At 52.5% G+C, this 17,731-nt stretch overlaps 1 protein-coding gene across 1 annotated transcript; it reads right to left on the reverse strand.

The window, feature by feature from the left end:
- Positions 1-50: 50 nt before the first annotated feature.
- On the reverse strand, positions 51-17,223 carry NIBAN3 (niban apoptosis regulator 3). Its single transcript, XM_028483055.2, has 14 exons — positions 16,793-17,223; positions 13,743-13,868; positions 13,020-13,134; positions 10,709-10,876; positions 10,020-10,135; positions 9,832-9,936; positions 9,440-9,602; positions 8,642-8,832; positions 6,679-6,837; positions 5,516-5,632; positions 5,328-5,435; positions 4,428-4,539; positions 2,589-2,672; positions 51-1,096 (listed from the first exon to the last, which is right to left on the reverse strand). The coding sequence occupies exons 1-14, from the start codon at positions 17,063-17,065 to the stop codon at positions 1,056-1,058; spliced, it is 1,878 nt and encodes a 625-aa protein (XP_028338856.1). The 5' UTR covers positions 17,066-17,223; the 3' UTR covers positions 51-1,055.
- Positions 17,224-17,731: the final 508 nt, after the last annotated feature.

Below are 17,731 nucleotides of genomic sequence, written 5' to 3' on the forward strand. Positions count from 1 at the left end.
GAGTGTGCATTACCCCCCTCTGAAAGCTGAACTGAGAAAAACACTGGGGAAGTCCCTCCCAGAACCTACTCCGGAAGCAGCTGCAAGTCTTGTGATGTGAAGCTGCCAGGCTCCAGTGAACAGATGGCTTTTCTGGCAAACAGGAAGGCAGTAAAAGCTCTACTGTCAGCTGGGAAACTTGATACTAAGTAAAAGCTCTACTCTCAGCTGAGAAACTTGATACTGAGTTAAGATTTTGGAGCAAGTAAACAAACCCAAAGGCCCACAGCAAGCTGAGAAAATACATCTGTAGGGTATATCAGAAAGTGTTACTATCCTTAATATACAAAGAGTTATTAGAGATCATTAAGAAAAATATAAATTCTCCTGAAAAGAAAAGTAGGTAAAAGCTATGAACAGGCAATTCACTAAAAAAGAAAAGAAAAGAAAGGAAAACAAACACACAAACAGTGGTAAAGAATCCACCTTCCAATGCAGGGGACACGGGTTCGTTCCCTGGTTGGGTAACTAAGGTCCCACATGCCACAGGGCAACTAAGCCCAGGCGCTTCAACTAGAGAGAGAAAACCCAGACGCCACAACTAGAGAGAAACCCGTGCGCCACAATGAAAGATCCGGCATGGCACAACTAAGACCCAACATAGCCATAAATAAATAAATAAATAAATAAGAAACAAACATATTAATGGTCAATAAACATATTTTTAGGTTCAATGTAGTCATCAAAGAAATTTAAAATAAAACAGTGCACTCTGCGTGTGTGTCTATCAAACTGGCAGTTTTTCCTTTTATGAAAAGTCCTAGTGTTTGGAAAAGAGAATATGTACAAATGCTGCTGGTGAGAGTGTTAAAAGGCATAGCCTTTCTGGAGAGGAGTAAGGCAGAGGTGTGGGGATTATACAAGCCTTGAATTGGTACATATGCTTTGACTCAGAAATTCCACTAGTTGACATTTATCCATTGAGAATGACGATGAATGTGGGCAAAGCTTCAGCTCTGGAATGTCCCTGGAGGAGGCAGTGGGCAGAGTGGCTAGACCTCGGTGCTGGAGCCTGGTTACCTGGAACAAGTGCCTCTCTGAGCCTCAGTTTCCACATCTGTAAAATGCAAAGTGTCATAAGGATGCCAAAACATTTGGACACATCAAATGCCTGGCACATAATAAATACCCAGTAGTTGGAAGCTTAGCGAGAATAATTTAATAGAAATGTAAAAGCACCCAGAAGATAAGTGGGCCACGGAGAGAAATGGAGGTTCACAGAGAAGCTCCTAAACACATGAGAAGACTCTCCACCTCATTCCCAATAAGACATGCTCATTAAAATGATGCCAAGACAAGATTTTTCACCCAGAAGATCTGGAAAATCCCAAGTCAGCTGACAGCCTGTGGGGAAATGGGCCACCTCCACACAGATGAGGGGGCACCAGGTGAGACCACTCTGATGGAGAGCACTCTCAATGCTGCTATTGAAATGACAAACATGCATGCTCTAAACCCTGAGGTTTCACCTTGGGGGATTTACCCCTTGCATGAAAAATATGTAAAAGGTCTTTCACTATGGTGTTAGCTGTTAGTGCAAAAGATTAGAAGCAAAACCCCACCATCAATTAGATTCTGGTTAAATAGATTAAGGAGCCCATCCACAATCCTTCATCCCCAAATATTGCAAATCCCCAAATATTATGACACCCAGAAGTCTTTCTAAGATTGTTTAATCTTCATGTATCCCAGTGAGTGTGAATATTCATCAGTTTATCTGCAGCAATTGACTATGAGATGCTGCCCCCAGTCAGCTAGGGAGTGTATTAGTTAGCTATTGCCACATAACAAATGACCCCCAAAGTTAGCCACTGAAAACTATACATGTTTATTATCTCACAGTTTCTGTGGGTGAAGAATGTGGGAGCCGCTTAGCTGGGTGGATTCACAAAGCTCTCATAACAATGATACCCAAGGGGGTTGAGGAGCTGAGAGCAGCTCCAGAATACCTGCATCTGCCCTGGGCCCTGAACATCCAGATTATAAACATCTTGCCCACTGGCCTGCTTCCAGTTGGACCAGTTGCTTTCTGTCCCATTTCACGGAAGTCCCCATGAAACATTTCCGTCTTAGGGATGGAGTTCAGGATCCCTGCACCACCAGCAGTGTCAACCTCAGCCCTACACACATTTACTGCTGCAACAAGGAGGTCTCTGTAGGGTCCTATAGTAGGAGGCCAGGCTGCCCTGGCCCTGAGCACAGCTCCATGCACCCATTGTTAAGGTGAACCCAAGGCTCCCATCACCACCAGCTCCCCCACCAGTGCTGGGAACTGGTAGCCGTTGGGAGAGGCTCTATAGAGGCCTAGCAAGAAGAGATGGGACACAAATTCATATGCATGTCAGAGGATACCTCTGACACTCAGGCACACTCCTTGGCTCCCCATTGCCCTAGTTCACCATGAGCTTGGCCAACCTGGCCAAGTCAGGAGACAAGGTGCATACTGTTCCATCCAGGAACCCACACTCACAACCCTCTTGTATACCCCACACAGGCCCCCCGACCCTGGCAATTCACTGGCATGGGCCAAGAAACTGTGAGGTCCTCACCTGTTTCTGCCTGGTCCCATGGAAGCTCCGAGCAGCCATCCAGAGTGCAGGACATGTTGCTGGCACCAAGGGCTTTTTTCAATTCTAAAATAAGAGATAGAGACTTCCCTGGTGGCGCAGTGGTTGAGAGTCTGCCTGCCAATGCAGGGGACACAGGTTCAAGCCCTGGTCTGGCAGGATCCCACATGCAGTGGAGCAGCTGGGCCCGTGTGCCTCAGCTGCTAAGCCTGTGCTCTAGAGCCCGCGTGCCACAACTACTGAAGTCCGCGCGCCTGGAGCCCACGCTCTGCAGCAGGAGAAGCTACCACAGTGAGGGGCCCACACACTGCAGCAAGGAGTGACCCCTGCTTGCCACAACTAGGGAGGGCCTGCACGCAGCAACGAAGACCCAACACAGCCAAAAATAAATAAATTTAAAAATAAAATAAAATAAAATAAAGAGATAACCCCCCGGACCCACCTGGATAAGCCCCAGAATCCCAGGGCTTCCATGAATTTTCCCAGAGAGGCCACAAGAGGGCAAAGGATGGAAGAAATGTCTCAACCAGGAACCCTAAACAAGTGGTTCACATGAGCCTCTCTCCACACCTGTGCCCATGGCAGACATTGCTAGCCGATCCCACACCTTCACTGAGCCTGGATGCTATCTACCCCACCTTCCAGCACAATGCTTCAAGCAGACATCACAAATCAACTGAGGATGGAAACACCCCACCCCCACCCCACCTGCAGTACATGTAGAACTTCTAGGAATGGAAACCTGTTTCTGAAAAATTTTTTCCAATCAGAGATTAGCCTTTTTCCATTTAAAATGTCCCCTATTCTAAAGGAACTCAGTTCTTTTCATTTGGCCTCAAGGACACTTCTCACCCTTACTTCCTGGCTCCCAGAACACTGCTATCTCTGGGTTTCTCCCACCTCTCTGACTGCTCCTTCTGCATCCCTTCTTCCTCTTTGTGTCCTTCAAATCCAGGCTCTTTGGGACTCCTCTCCTTTCTCTCTACACCATCCCCAGGGTTGTGGTCCCTCCCATGCACCCAGTGACACCCCAGGCCAACAACAACCTCTGACTTCTGTCTCATCCTCATGCCTGGGCTCCATCCCCTTGGTTGCTGCCCCTGCTCGAGTCCATCCTTTGCCCCCCAGGACCAGGCCCTCAGTCTCCTCCCTGGCTTCCAGTCTAGCCACTGTTGCCCTCTTGCTCACACACCCTCCGTGGCTCCCTATTGCCTGCCACAAAATGTCTAAACTCCTCTGCCTGTCATTCAAGGCCCTTCACGTCTGCCCTGGCAGCCTGCAGCCTCCTCTCCTTCCTTCTGTGTCAGCTGTGACATTCCCTGAATAACCATGACACATTGCTCATTCCCCTGTTAGTACACGTCTCAGCAGTCATAGCCATTGGGTCAGGAAGGAACAGACAAGGCAGGAGGGAGAAGAGACAGTCAGGAGCCTCTTCCCAGCCCAGGAAGTCCTAAGAGGCCTACCCCAAGTCCAAGTACTCTTGAGGGCTCAATGCCAGCCCAGAATAAAACATGGAGAGGTTGTTGAATGAGTAAATGTAAATGTCTATCTCCAGTTTTTAAATTTTGCCTCCCTTCTCTCATCCTAAGAACTCCTGCATATCCGTCACAGCCCCACTCCAATGCCCCCTCCTTCAGGGAGCTTCCATCACTGCCCCTTCTAGGCTCGCCCACCCCAGACCCCCTCTGTCCCAGTCCTGGCCCTTAGTCAAAGGACTAGTGTTCACAGGCAGCGAGAGGCGATGGGGACCCTGGTAGGGCTCAGTATACACAGCCAGGGGTCACCAGGCTCCCCTGAGCCATAGGGGGTGGGGCTCACCTCGATTGATCCTCTGCAGCAGGACCTCCCGGATGACATCCTCATAAATACCCTCAATGGTCAGAGCAGGGCTGCCCACAGCAAGGACGTCCCCTTCGAACTCAGGCAGCTCCTGTAACCGAGGCAGGTGAGGGGCTGGGCTGGAGGGGTGGGCTATGTGTGACATGGGTTTGAGCCCCAGCTCTGCCACTGATTAGCTAGCAAAACCTGGGCCTCAGTTTCCTCATTTTTAAAATGGACTCCTTGACTCATTATTCCCTTGGGTTGTTGTGAGAATTGGTGAAACAAAACACATCACACCTCAACGGGAATAGTACAGGTGTTTCCCTCACAGCCACTTCCTGCCTGACCCCTGATGCAGACCCCTTCATGGTGCCCCTAAGCCTGTGTAGCAAGGCCCCTGTGACCTCTCCCCTCGTCTACTTCCTACCCCCTTGTTCGCTAAGCTCCAGCCACACTTGCCTCTTCTCTGTTTCTCCAACACACCAGGCACAGACCTACCTCAGGACCTTTGCACATGCTGTACCCTCTGCCTGGAATACCCTTCCCCAGGACATGGCTCATGACTTTAGTTCACTGCTTCTCAAGCATCATCTTCTCAGAGAGAGTCCCCCTAACCTCTCAGCACCCTCACCATACACACACATAAACTCCCCCTCTGCCTCCTCCCTTCTCTGAAGCCTGTATCACCTGCTGATATGTGATGCATGGGACCCCACGCCAGCTCTGCAGACACAGCATTGTCATGGGAGAAGCAGAGGGCATTGTGAGGTCCCAGAAGAGCCATCCAACCCAGCCCCTGGGCTCAGGGAACAAAAGTCTCTAATCATCAAGGTGGCTCTATGAGCCTTACAGAAAGATGCTTGATTGTTCTATAGGACCCATCCCCCATCAGCTCACCGCTTTGCAGCTCAGCTCCAGCTGGCTCAACACGAAGGGAAAGAAGATACAGAGCAGCCAGCCATGGATGAAACTCCTCCGCGCTGAGCCACTATCCGACTGGAATTTCTGCATGACATACATGGCAACTGGGTTCACAACCACCTGAGCACCCAGGCCCACTGCCATGCCCTCCCCGCAGACCTCACCTTCAGCACGCGCCCCCTGACTTTCTCCAGCTGCTGGGCAGCCTGGTCACGGTCCAGAGCTGTGGTCATACATTGGTCGGCCAGCTGCAGGAAGGTGGCCACGGCGTCAGCCATGAGCTGTGGGAAGAGATGCTGGGATGAGCCCTGGGAATCCAGGCTCTTTCTGGGCCCTACGCCTGCTCGGTTGAACCCTTTTCAGCATCCAGCCTGCCCTGACCAACTACTTCCCTCCAACCTCCTTCTTGTCCCAAGAAACAGCACTCTCTTCCTATCAGGACTTGGGGCTCATCCAGTCAGTGCCAGGATGCCCAGCACGGGGAGCAGAGAGCTGTCCATAGTCCAGGCTCCTTGGCTGAGCGCCTTTGTGCAGTCTACAAACTGAACAACCGTGCAGGGCAGCACTGGGTCTTCTCAATCCCTGTCTCTTTCACTCACCATGTCCATTAGCACGTCCCAACCCCTTGGCTTTCAAAACACACCTTGCTCCTCTCCACCAACCCATTCTGGTTCAGACCTCCTCCCTGCCTCCTCCACTTCTGCCCCCGATAGCCCTTGCTCCCCAGGGCAGGCAGGGCTTTCTAAAAAACCTTGAATCTGGCCATGCGCCTCCCCTGCTCACACACCTGCTGTGACTCCCATTGTCCGTGGACAGAGCCCAGCCCCCTGAGCCCCATACTCAAGGCCCTGACCCATCTGCTCCCCCACCTCGCTGGCGTATCTCCCACATCTTTGCCCTCCCTTGAAATCTACAAGCCAATGTCTCTAAATTGCTTCACTTTCCCCAAATGTGGACACGCTCTCACACCTCCCAGGGCTTATCCACACTGTTCCCTTGACCCAGGACATGCCCCATTCCCATTCCTCCCCCAGCTGCCCCAGCCTGGCAGTCCTCTCCTCCTGGAAGCCTTCCCAACCCTGGAGATGGATCAGGTGCCTCCTCAGGGTTCCCGTAGCACCTTGTGTGTCCCCATCACAGCCCTGTCCATCATGTGTGATTACTGCCTGCCTGGTCATGAGCTCATGTCTGCATGACACTGGGAGTCCAGCGAGGGAGGGCCAGGTCTGTCTGGGTCATCGTGGTCTCCCTGGCACACACTTGGCACCTACTCATTGAAGGCTGCCATCCTTGCCTCACTTCCTCCCAGCCTCCCACTCACCCTTACCTGCTGTGCGAGATCCTGGGCCCCAAACACCAGGCTCTGTGTTCCAAAGAAGCCAAATGGTGCTGCCAGCTGCCCCAGGAACCCCCGGCTCCGCTCCGCCTCTCGGTAGCAGGTCTGCATCAGCTCTGGGTCCCATGGCATCTCCCCAAATGAGTAAACCTGTGTTCCCATAGCAGTCAGGTAAGAAAAATACCACCAGCCAATGGAAGAACAAGGCTAAAGACCTCATAGACAGTTCATCGAAGGAGAAACACAAATGGAAACACATTCCGCCTCAGTTGTCACCAAAATAATGCATCATAAAAGTAACTGTGAGGTATGGTGTGATGGACATAAAATGGTAAAACTTGAAACAAATGATAACATGTGGTGCTGGCACGGCTGAGGGGAAATGGGCACCCGCAGCCCTTGTCCCACCTGATGTTCTCTTTGTGCTGGATCCTGTGGCTGCAGAAGTGCCATAATCCAAAGTGGTATTTGCCCTCAAACTGCTGACAGAAAAGTTGGAGGAGACAGAGTGTAGACAAACAACTGTAGTGGTGTGTTAATACTTCTGAGGGAAGCACGCGCAGCTGCAGATGCAGAAAGGACCAGAGAAAGTTCCTGGAAGAGGTGATTATGAAATGGAGATGTGAATATTAATAAAGGGAAACCTCACTTAAAATAAAGTCATGGGAGTTCCCTGACGGTCTAGTGGTTAGGATTCGGTGCTTTCACTGCTGTGGCCCAGGTTCAATCTCCGGCCAGGGAACTGAGATCCCACAAGTTGCGTGGCCAAATAAATAAATAAATAAATAAAAATGAAATCATTAAGCTCTGAAGTGGGGGGGGGGGTTCGTGCACTGCCACTCCTTGCCCTCTGCAGACCTCAAACTGGAAGAAGGTTACTACTTTACCACTCCAGCAGGAGGAAGATTTTCTCCTTATGCAGTAACAGCCCCAACCAATGAGAAACTACCACCACTCAGCCAATGAGAAACTGTCACCACCCTGAACTCTCGCTTTCCTCCAATGGACTTTCCTTCAGAGCTGCCCCTCCCAATTTTCTCCTTCTTCTCTATAAAGTAATGTTCCTCCCCTTCGTTTGCCAGACTTGCCTCTGGTTTTGCCATAGCTTGCATGTCCCGAATTGCAATTCTCATGCTGCCCTCCCTTCCCAAAATGTTCTGCTGATAAAATAACTGGCTAGGGGTTCCCTGGTGGCGCAGTGGTTGCGCGTCCGCCTGCCGATGCAGGGGAACCGGGTCCGCGCCCCGGTCTGGGAGGATCCCACATGCCGCGGAGCGGCTGGGCCCGTGAGCCATGGCCGCTGAGCCTGTGCGTCCGGAGCCTGTGCTCCGCAACGGGAGAGGCCACAGCAGTGTGAGGCCCGCGTACCACAAAAAAAAAAAAAAAAAAAACTGGCTGTTTCATTTTAAAGGTCAACAGACACTTAACCAGTTGAAGGTTTCTTGGCACATAGTATGCTCTCATTTAATATCAGAAGAAAAGAGCTGAACTGCATGGAGCAGAATTCTGTCCCAGGGAATGCTGGCTGTTTCATTTTAAAGGTCAACAGACACTTGACCAGTTGAAGGTTTCTTGGCACATAGTATGCTCTCATTTAATATCAGAAGAAAAGAGCTGAACTGCATGGAGCAGAATTCTGTCCCAGGGAATGGGGTGGGCTGTGGCCAAACAAGGCAATGGGAGGAGGAACAATTTGTGGGGAAGGTGACTCCAGACTGATGTTACTAAAATGCTAATCTGGTCATCTTACTCCTTCCCCCCCCATGTTATAAACCGTGCCCCAGTGAGCAGAGCATAGTGGACCACCGTTAAGTAAAATGCAGCTTAGAAGAAAGTTCAGAGATTTTTAAAAGAGAAGGTTTTCAAACAAGAAAGATTCAAGGTTCACGCAACTCTTCTATAAAGTTAACACACTGCCCATAGGCCCGATGAAACACGACCCACTGGACCTCACCTCCTTCCGCAGCCGGGTGCTGGAGGGGCTCCCACGCAGGTGGCGGGACAGGCGGTCCATGCCCTGGGTTAGGAGGGTTTGCACCGCCGTGAGTTCGGCTTCCACGGTGCTCAGCAGTGTCTGCGTGACCCGGGGCAGCTGCGCATCCACCTTCCTGCGCAGGCATGACTCGAGGGGACCCTGGATGTTGGCTGCGAGTGGAAGACACTGGCCTGGATCTCCTCCTCGAGGTGCTCCGCAAATTGGGGGGCGGGGGGGGACGGAGTGAGGCCATGGGCTCAACAGGGTGAGGTGGACCGGAGCTCTGACTTTGAGCACCCTCCTCTACCCCATTATACAGAATAGAAAACCGAGGCCAAGTGCGATGTGGATCGGCTCAAAGTTGCACACAGACGCAGAGTAGGATTCCAACTCTGTTCTCTGTTACTGAGATGAGTGAGAGCTATCTCCGCCGTCTGACTGGACAACCCACAACCGGAGTCAGGCCTGATAACCGCCAACGCCTCTGCCCCTCTCCCCACCCAGTCTTGGTTTCCGGGCTCACCAGCTCCATCCCTGGCCTCCCCGCCTCCCAAGCACCCGCCCTCCCTCTTGACCCCGTCTAGAGACCTAGTCTCACCACCAAAGCATCAAGGCCTCGCCCATTTTCCCACTTAGGCTCCACCCTTTTCTTTGCCGGCCCTGCCTCCACCGGGTCCCAGACGTTGGGCCCCTTCCCTTACACCCAGGCTGTTCCCCTTCTTCCTCTCAGGCTCCCGGCCCCGCCCCTCACATCCAGGCCAAGCCCCCGGACCTCACCCTGCAGCCTCCCTAACACGTGCTCCCTTAACTTCAGCATCTGATCTACGTCTGGGCGGATAGTCTTCTCCAGGGCGGCGAGCAGCTCCTCCTTTTCGGGCTGGAAGGCACGGAGCCCAGTGGAGGCCCCGGCCAGGACTGCAGCGTGGACGGCGTCCAGTAGCTGCCCAGATCAGCCGAGGGGACCCCACACGGGCAGGGGCGCGGGAGAGAGACGAGATGGGGCGAGGGTAGGAGGACAGAGAGAAGACAGACGCACAGAGATGGGCGGAGAGGTTGGGCGACAGTCGCAGGGAGGGCGAAGCTGAGCATCCAGGTCCGGCTCCTATCCCCATCCGCGGCCTCCCGGCCTCCCGCGTGTCCCTGCCCCACCTCCTCGACCCCATGCGTACCTTGGCCCAGGCCCAGGCCCGGGCGCGGCCGGGCCCCCGCAGGCCGGGCAGGGTCTGGGCTCGCAGCGCAGGCAGCAGCTCCCGCATCAGTACCGCAGTCAGCACCTGCGGGAGAGGTGACCATAGGTGCTTCGGTGGGCCGAGAAGGGGTCAGGGGGGTCCCGGGTGCGGCCTTGCGTGGCACTGACCTCGGCGTCCGAGCCTAGGGTCACGTCGTCGTCGCCAAAGTGGCCTTGCTGCTGCCGGTAGAGCCGTATGGCGTCCAGGAAGGCACGGGCGGCTGGGGCTTGACTTCGCTGCAGGACTGAGGGGCGGTTCCTCAGTGCCCGCCCACCCCTCCCCTGCTCCCCGTCGCCTGAGAAAGAAGCCCTCCGCCTCCTCGCCAGGTCCCAAACAGCTAAGTCTCACCCACTTCCAGACCTTTGTGCAAAGAAGTGCCCTCCGCTGGGAACGCGCTCCCCTAAGTTTATCACCAGCCCATAAGGGGCCTGTATACCATTTTGGAAAAGGCATCCCCTGCAGGCAGTCACAGCCCAGATCCCACTGCAGTCTCCAGTTAGGTACGTTTGTTCAGTCAACAACCTGCCCAGATGTGTCAGTCCTAATTCCTCTTCTTCACCAGGCTGGCCCCTCATCTTTTTTAGACCCCAGTTTGGACATCCCCTCCCTGATCCCCCAGGCTAAGCTCCCACGGGGGCTGTGCCCTCATTACAGCCCTGGCCATGCACAACTGCCTGTTTCCCCTCTGTCCTCCCCCACGATCCATTTTATAAATAAGGAAACTGAGGCTTGGAGAGGATCCCACAGCCAGCAGGAGCAGAACCTCCCGACTCCAGACTCTGTGCTCCACCACTGCCTGCCCTTTCCCAGGACCCACCTGTGCCTCGAAGCCGGATGCCGCCCTGCAGGGCTAGCCTCCAGGCACGCTGCACCTCCGCTGTGGCTGCAGAGAAACAGAGGTGCCGGCGGAAGGGGTGCTGCAGGAACAGGGGGAAAGTAACAGGCATTTCCAAGAGGGAGTCAGGCTCTTCCTGTGTATGGTGTCCTGAAAGCAGAGGAGGTCGCATCTTCATTCATTCATTCACTCTAAAATCATTCATTCACTAGGAGACAATAACCATGAAATGTGTAGAGAACCCTTACTTCAGCTCAGTCCCAAGAGGAGGTGTGCCCAGGGCAGACATCAGCAATCCATCCCAGCACTGTTTCCCAGCCTCAGCAACATGCTTAACACAGCAGCCCTAGGCAGCCACCAACAATCTCTCCTAGCTGGCATGTGGTCTGAGCCCTGTTTGCTTTGGGGTGCTAGAGTCGGCTGGGCCCAGGTTCAAACCTGGCCAGACCATTTTCTAGCTCTTTGCACAAATTTTCATCTCCCTGAAAAACCTCAGTTTTCCTACCTGTAAAATGGGCTAAAAAGTGATACAATGGGGCTTCCCTGGTGGCACAGTGGTTGAGAGTCCGCCTGCTGATGCAGGGGGACACGGGTTCGTGCCCCAGTCCGGGAAGATCCCACATGCTGCGGAGCGGCTGGGCCCGTGAGCCGTGGCCGCTGAGCCTGCGCGTCCGGAGCCTGTGCTCCGCAACGGGAGAGGCCACAACAGTGAGAGGCCCGTGAACCGCAAAAAAAAGAAAAAAAAAAAAAAGTGATACCAATGACCTAGAACTGTTGGGAGGACAAAAATGAGTGAATTTATTTTGGTGAATTAAATTGGAGTCTCCCAAATCCTCAGTGTTTTGTTCAGATTTCCAGAGTCATACATACTGACTGCAGTAAAATGCAATAATGCAGAAAGGGCTTCCCTGGTGGTGCAGTGGTTAAGAATCCGCCTGCCGATGAAGGGGACACGGGTTTGAGCCCTGGTCTGGGAAGATTCCACATGCCGCGGAGCAACAAAGCCCGTGCGCCACAACTACTGAGCCTGCGCTCTAGAGCCTGCAAGCCACAACTACTAAGCCCACGTGCCACAATTACTGAAGCTTGCGCGGCTAGAGCCCGCGCACCGCAACGAAGAGCAGACCCCGCTCGCCGCAACTAGAGAAAGCCTGCACAAAGCAACGAAGACCCAATGCAGCCAAAAATAAATTTTAAAAAAATAACAATAATAATGCAGAAAAAAGGTGGACATCCCTTGTCATCCAGCCCTTCAATCGCAGCCCCCAGAGATGATAATAGCTGTTAACAGTTTGGGGGACATTATTCCAGATTTTAAAATCTGCACAAAGCTGTATTTTTTTTTTAACAATGTGGAGTTTTCTGGCTTATAACTGGCCTTTTGGTTCCTGCATATGTCTGGGACACCTTCAGAGGCTGCACAGCTTTCCTTCCTGAGGGTCAGGCTGTAATTTATTTAATCAACCCCAAAGGATGCGTATTTGGGTGGATTCCCATGTTTTCGACATCATCAACATTTCTGCAGGCGGTTCTTGTTGCTACATCTTCGCATGATTAAACAGCAGGATAGCTCTGCAGTGAAGCAAAAGGTGTAATTCTGGCTCTGTCCCTTACTAACTGTGTAACAGTCCTTAGCCTCAGTGTCCCCCTCTGTTAAATAGGGTGGTTAGTGATAGGGCTGCCTCCTGGGCAGATTCAGTGAGATGATGCAGGCCCTCATCAGATGTATGCCAGCCCACTTATGCTGCTCCTTACCTATTCAGAGAGAGAAGGAGGAGGAAGAGGAAGGGGAGGAAGGGGAAGGGAGGAGAAGTGGGAGTGGGGGGGAGGAAGAGGAGGAGGAGGAGGGAAGGAAGGAGAACCATGCTGGAAACACTGGACTGACCAATTGCACGCTGTAACAAGTCTGTGCAATTTTCCTGCCCACCACTGCCCATCTCCCCACATGCTTGCTGACACCATATTTTATCGTTTTTACGCTTTGCTGCTTTGATTCTGGTCCAGTGACCTAACTCCTTCACCCTGACAAGAATGGGGGTGTTTCTCTTTCTAGAGTGAGGCTGCTCACCCAGAGGCAATGCCGCCCCCAGGGACACTTGGCAATGTCGGGAGATACACTTGGTTGTCGCTCTTGGGATGCAGAGTGCTACTGGCATCCGGTGGGTGGAGGCGAGGGGTACTGTTCAGCGTCCTGTGAAGCACATGGTGGCCTCCACTGCAAAGAATGATCCGGCCCCAGTGTCAACGGTGCTGAAGTAGAGAAACCTGCTCTTGGGGTCCCCGGGAGCCTTACCTGAGGATTCTGGGCAGAGAGTGTCCAACAGGTGGAGATATTCACTCTGGGAAGTCAGGACTGTGTACCCTGTCAGGACCATGGAGCCCAGGGGACGGTCCCCATTTTCATATTCCTGCAAAAGGCATCCAAAGAACCGTTTGGGGACAGGTCTAAACTGTGGCTTCCATATCCCACTGTGGGATCAGGGGAAGGTTTGGGGTTAACTGGGGAAATCCTCCACCCTACCTCCCTGCCTCCACCCTCCCTCAATCCCTCCCTCCTTCCCTTCCCCATAGTGGAGCACTCAGCACCTGCTGTGTGCTAGGCCAGTCCCAAGTGCTACACGAGGACTAACCCATTGAATCCTTACAGCCCCATGGGGCGTAGACCATCATCACCCCATTTCACAGAGGCAAAAACTGAATCGCAGGCAGACAAGTGACCTGCCTGAGTTCCCCAGCTGGAAAGCAGGGCGCAGGCGGCATGTGCAAAGGCCCTGCACGGTTTCAACCTCAGCTCTGCTGATGACCATGAGTGAGCCCCTACCCCTGGCCTGCGCCTCAGTTTATCCACCTGGCACAGCAGAAGATGGTCGCTCACCCAGGGCCAAGCTTACAGGTTGGCCCTACTTGATGACTGAAGAAAGGAGGGGGGCTATGCTGGGAACTGGACCCCAAACCCACACTGGGGAGGGTGGGATGGAGACGCCAGAGGTAGATGGGCTGCAGGCCACTCACTCACCTCCCTGTGACTGAACCACTCCAGGCGGCCGTCCCCACGCAGGACACAGAAGACTGGCTGCCACTGAGGTGGGTGGCCCTGCAGCTGGGTCAGGGGTCCTCGGTGCTCCCGGACTCGGGGCAGCTTCTGTGGGAGGAGGGGCGGGCGGATGTCAAGAACATGGGCCTGTGTCCCGGTGTCCAGACCACCTGGACAGCTCCTCCTGTGTCCCGGGTGCCACCAAGTACAGTAAGTCCCCTACATACGAATGAGTTCCATTCCGAGAGCGAATTTGTAAGTCCAATTTGTTCGTAAGTCCAACAAAGCCTAGGTATCCAACTAACACCATCGGCTATATAGTACTGTACTGTAATAGGTTTATAACACTTTTCACACAAATAACACGTAAAAAACAAACAAACATAAAAAATAAACACTTTTAATCTTACAGTACAGTCCCTTGAAAAGTACAGTAGTACGGTACAACAGCTGGCATACAGGGGCTGGTATCGAGTGAACAGGCAAGAAGAGTGACTGACTGCAGGAGGGAGAGGAGGTGGGGGATGGTAGAGCTGAAGGATCGTCAGCAATAGGAGACAGAGGGCGAGCTGCAGTTTCACTCACGCCTGACGCTGAAGGAACGTACATTCACATCTTTGAAAGTTTGCAACTTGAAGGTTCATATGTAGGGGACTTACTGTACAGGTGCTTGGGCACTGCTGGTGTGGTGTTATATTCTTTATCAAGCATGCTCACAGCCTGCACTTCCAAATATGAACTGAGGCAGACACTTTTGTTATCTCCAATTTACTTGCAAGCGGACCCTTCCCCAGTTGAGCCTCAGATGAGACCCCAGCCCTGGCCAACATCTTGATTGCAGCCTGTGAGAGACCCTGAAAGAAAGGACCCAGCAAAGCCCCATCTAGATTCCTGACCCACAGTAACTGAGGTGACAAACATGTGTTGTCTGAAGCACTGATTTGGTGGTGTATTTTTACACAGCATAGCTAACTGATGCAGGTGGGATTGCTAGGTCGTGGAGCAGGTGTAGTTTAACGTTATGAGAAATGGCCAGGCCTCTGCCCACAGACCCCTCCCTCAGGCAGGATGGGACATCACCTTGTTTCATTTTCTTTGTCCCTCTTCTCACTTCCTGGCCACCTGAATTGTGTGCATTTGTTTCACCAATGGTCCCAGAGTAGCTCCTGCTACACAGTTGGTGCTCGGTAAATATATGATGACTAAATAAACAGCATTTGTGATGTTCTGATTCTTCAGCGGGTAGTGGGAACTCAGAGTTTATTAAATGATTCTCCATCTCTGTTCCTAAGTCTGAGATTTTTCCTAGTAATGGTGTTAAAATGTTATAATAGAAATGATATACATAATGCAAATAGATAAAAACAAGTATTAAAGAAAATGTTTCAACTGAAGCGAGGGGAAATCCCTCCACACTGCTTGAACCCCAACGTCAGCTGTGCCCTGGCCCAGGGGGCTGGGACCAGCAGGAGGCAGAAGGTGCAGGTGGGGGCGATGCCCAGGCCCCATGATGCCCCAAGCGGGACAGGGGGAGTCCCAGGTGGCAGGGGTCTCTGTCCATGGTGCCACAGAGCCCCCACCCCAGGGCAGGCACAGCTGGAAGAAGGGGTGTCCAAGAGAGGAAATCTCAGAGCCCTGATGGGGACAGGGGACCCAGTATCCCTTGTAAGGAGTTTGGGCTCTGGGTTCAAATCTCGCCTCTGCATCTTGCTGGCAGTGTGACCTCAGTCAGGTCACTTCACCTCTCTGTGCCTTGGTTTCTTCATTGGTCAAAGACCCATCCCCTGGGCTGGTGAGAACTAAGTTGTACAGGGCACATGGAGATCCTGGACACCATTTGCCAGCTCAGGAGAACTTTGGAGCTGGGGTGGGCAGCTCCAGGCTCTTTTGTTCCATCGATAAGCCCTTCCTGAGCCCTTACTAAGTGCAGGCACCATGTGGGCACAAGGGGTCAGGGGGAAGGGGAAATAAGGCTTGGACCCTGTCCTCACAAAGCAGACAAATGGAGGTGGCAGATGTGTGAGCCCGGGCTGTGTCAGAGAAGCAGACAGACAGGGGTTCCAGAGGAGGTGCCCAACTCAGATGTGGGTAATAGTAGTCAAGGAAGGCTTCTTGGAAGAAGTAGCAGACGAAGTATGGGATAGAATGGGGAGGGTGGCACATGCAAAGTCTTGGGCGTCCAGTGGGCATGCTGTGCCCTTGGGTGATGCACTCAGCCAGGCCACACCTTTTCCAACTTCAGGGCTTTTGCATTGCCTGTGCCCTCTGCCTAGAATGCCCTTCCCACTCTGGGTTTCAGGTCTGGTTCCTTCTCATCCTTTATGTCTCAGCTCAGAAGGACCTTCCTACACCCCAGCTTCCAGCCCCCAACACCGCCCTTCATTTTGTCTTCCTAGCACCTATCAGAAGTTATCCTGAATCATGATATGTTAACTTGACAACAAACTGGTCATTTCCCCCAATTAAACTGTGAGCACCGGAGGGCAAAGAGGGATCTGTCTCAGTCACTACTGTGTCCCCAGCATCCAGCCAGGGGTGTGGCACACGGTAGATGCCCAGTGAATGTTTGCTCAAAGAATGAATTTTGGGGACGTCCCTGGTGGTCCAGTAGTTAAGACTCCACGCTTCCACTGCAGGGGGTGCAGGTTCGATCCCTGATCAGGGAACTAAGATCCCTCATGCCACGCAGCATAAAAAAAAATTTTTTAAGCATTTATTATTTTATATATTATACATATTTATTTATTTATTTGGTTGCGCCGGGTCTTAGTTGTAGCAGGTGGGCTCCTTGGTTGTAGCATGCATGTGGGATCTAGTTCCCTGACCAGGGATCGAACCCGGGCCCCCTGCATTGGGAGCTCGGAGTCTTAACCACTGCACCACCAGGGAAGTCCCAGAATGAATTTTTAATAGTCACCCCAGGTCGTGGCACCAGCAAGGACAAAGGTGTGAGGAGGGACCCTCCAACGAACGAATGAATGGCCTCCCCAGCCTCACCCACTCAGCATCCCCTCCCCCTTTGTGTCACCCACTTTGCTGTGCAGCAGCTGGCATCCAGCTGGCTCCTGGGGGCCCAGCTCTCGGGAGATCTGCCACAGGACCGAGGCTGCCAGCTGCCCGCGGTAGCAGGGCAGGAAGTTCCTCAGCAAGGTGTCTACCTGGCCTGCAGGAACAAGAGGATGGTGAAGTGGCTGAATCAGGTCCCCCCCAAACTGCCAGAGGTGGGGGTAGAACAGGCAAAGAAGCCACTTACGGATTCCTATCCGCACCCCAAAGTTGCCCCAGAAGACATGCTCCAATTCCATTCACCCTTAACCCTCCATTGCCTGTTTTTATCCACATGGGGCTTGGTGGGGGGGCGGGGGAGTTAAAGGATTCAGGCTTAATTTATAAACGATGTACAACACACCTTAAATGTATAAAGCATAGAAATGAATGAGTTTGACACATGTACACACCCGTGACACCATCACCGTGACCCAGATAAAGAACAGATCAATTGTACCTGAAAGTTTCCTTGTGCCCCTTACTGGGGGAGATTTTCAAAATCTTTTAAAAACCTCACCCAGCACAAGGGAACTTTCTGGGGTGATAGATGTATTCTGTATCCTGATCTAGGAGGTGATTACACAAGTGTTAAAGTTCTTCAAGCTGTTCCCCTAATATGTGTGCACTTGACTGTGTGTAAAACACATCTATCTTGCTGCCTGGAATGTGGATCTGATGACTGGAGCTTCAGCAGCCATTCTGAGTCATGAGGTGACCTCAGGCACAGAAGCCACGCATGTTAGAACCATAATATGGAAGGGGTTGGGTTGTCTGACTTTTATCAGGCTGCCTGCCACTGTTCCCCTCTATAGGAGAGAGAAACAAATCTTTATCCCGTTTAAGCTACTACAGAAAAAAAAAATTCCAACACTTTGCAGAGTAGCTTATTGAATCCATTCATGTAATGACAACTTGGCCTTGTT

This window comes from Physeter macrocephalus, unplaced genomic scaffold (genome assembly GCF_002837175.3).
Source record: "Physeter macrocephalus isolate SW-GA unplaced genomic scaffold, ASM283717v5 random_4, whole genome shotgun sequence".
NCBI lineage: Eukaryota > Metazoa > Chordata > Mammalia > Artiodactyla > Physeteridae > Physeter > Physeter macrocephalus.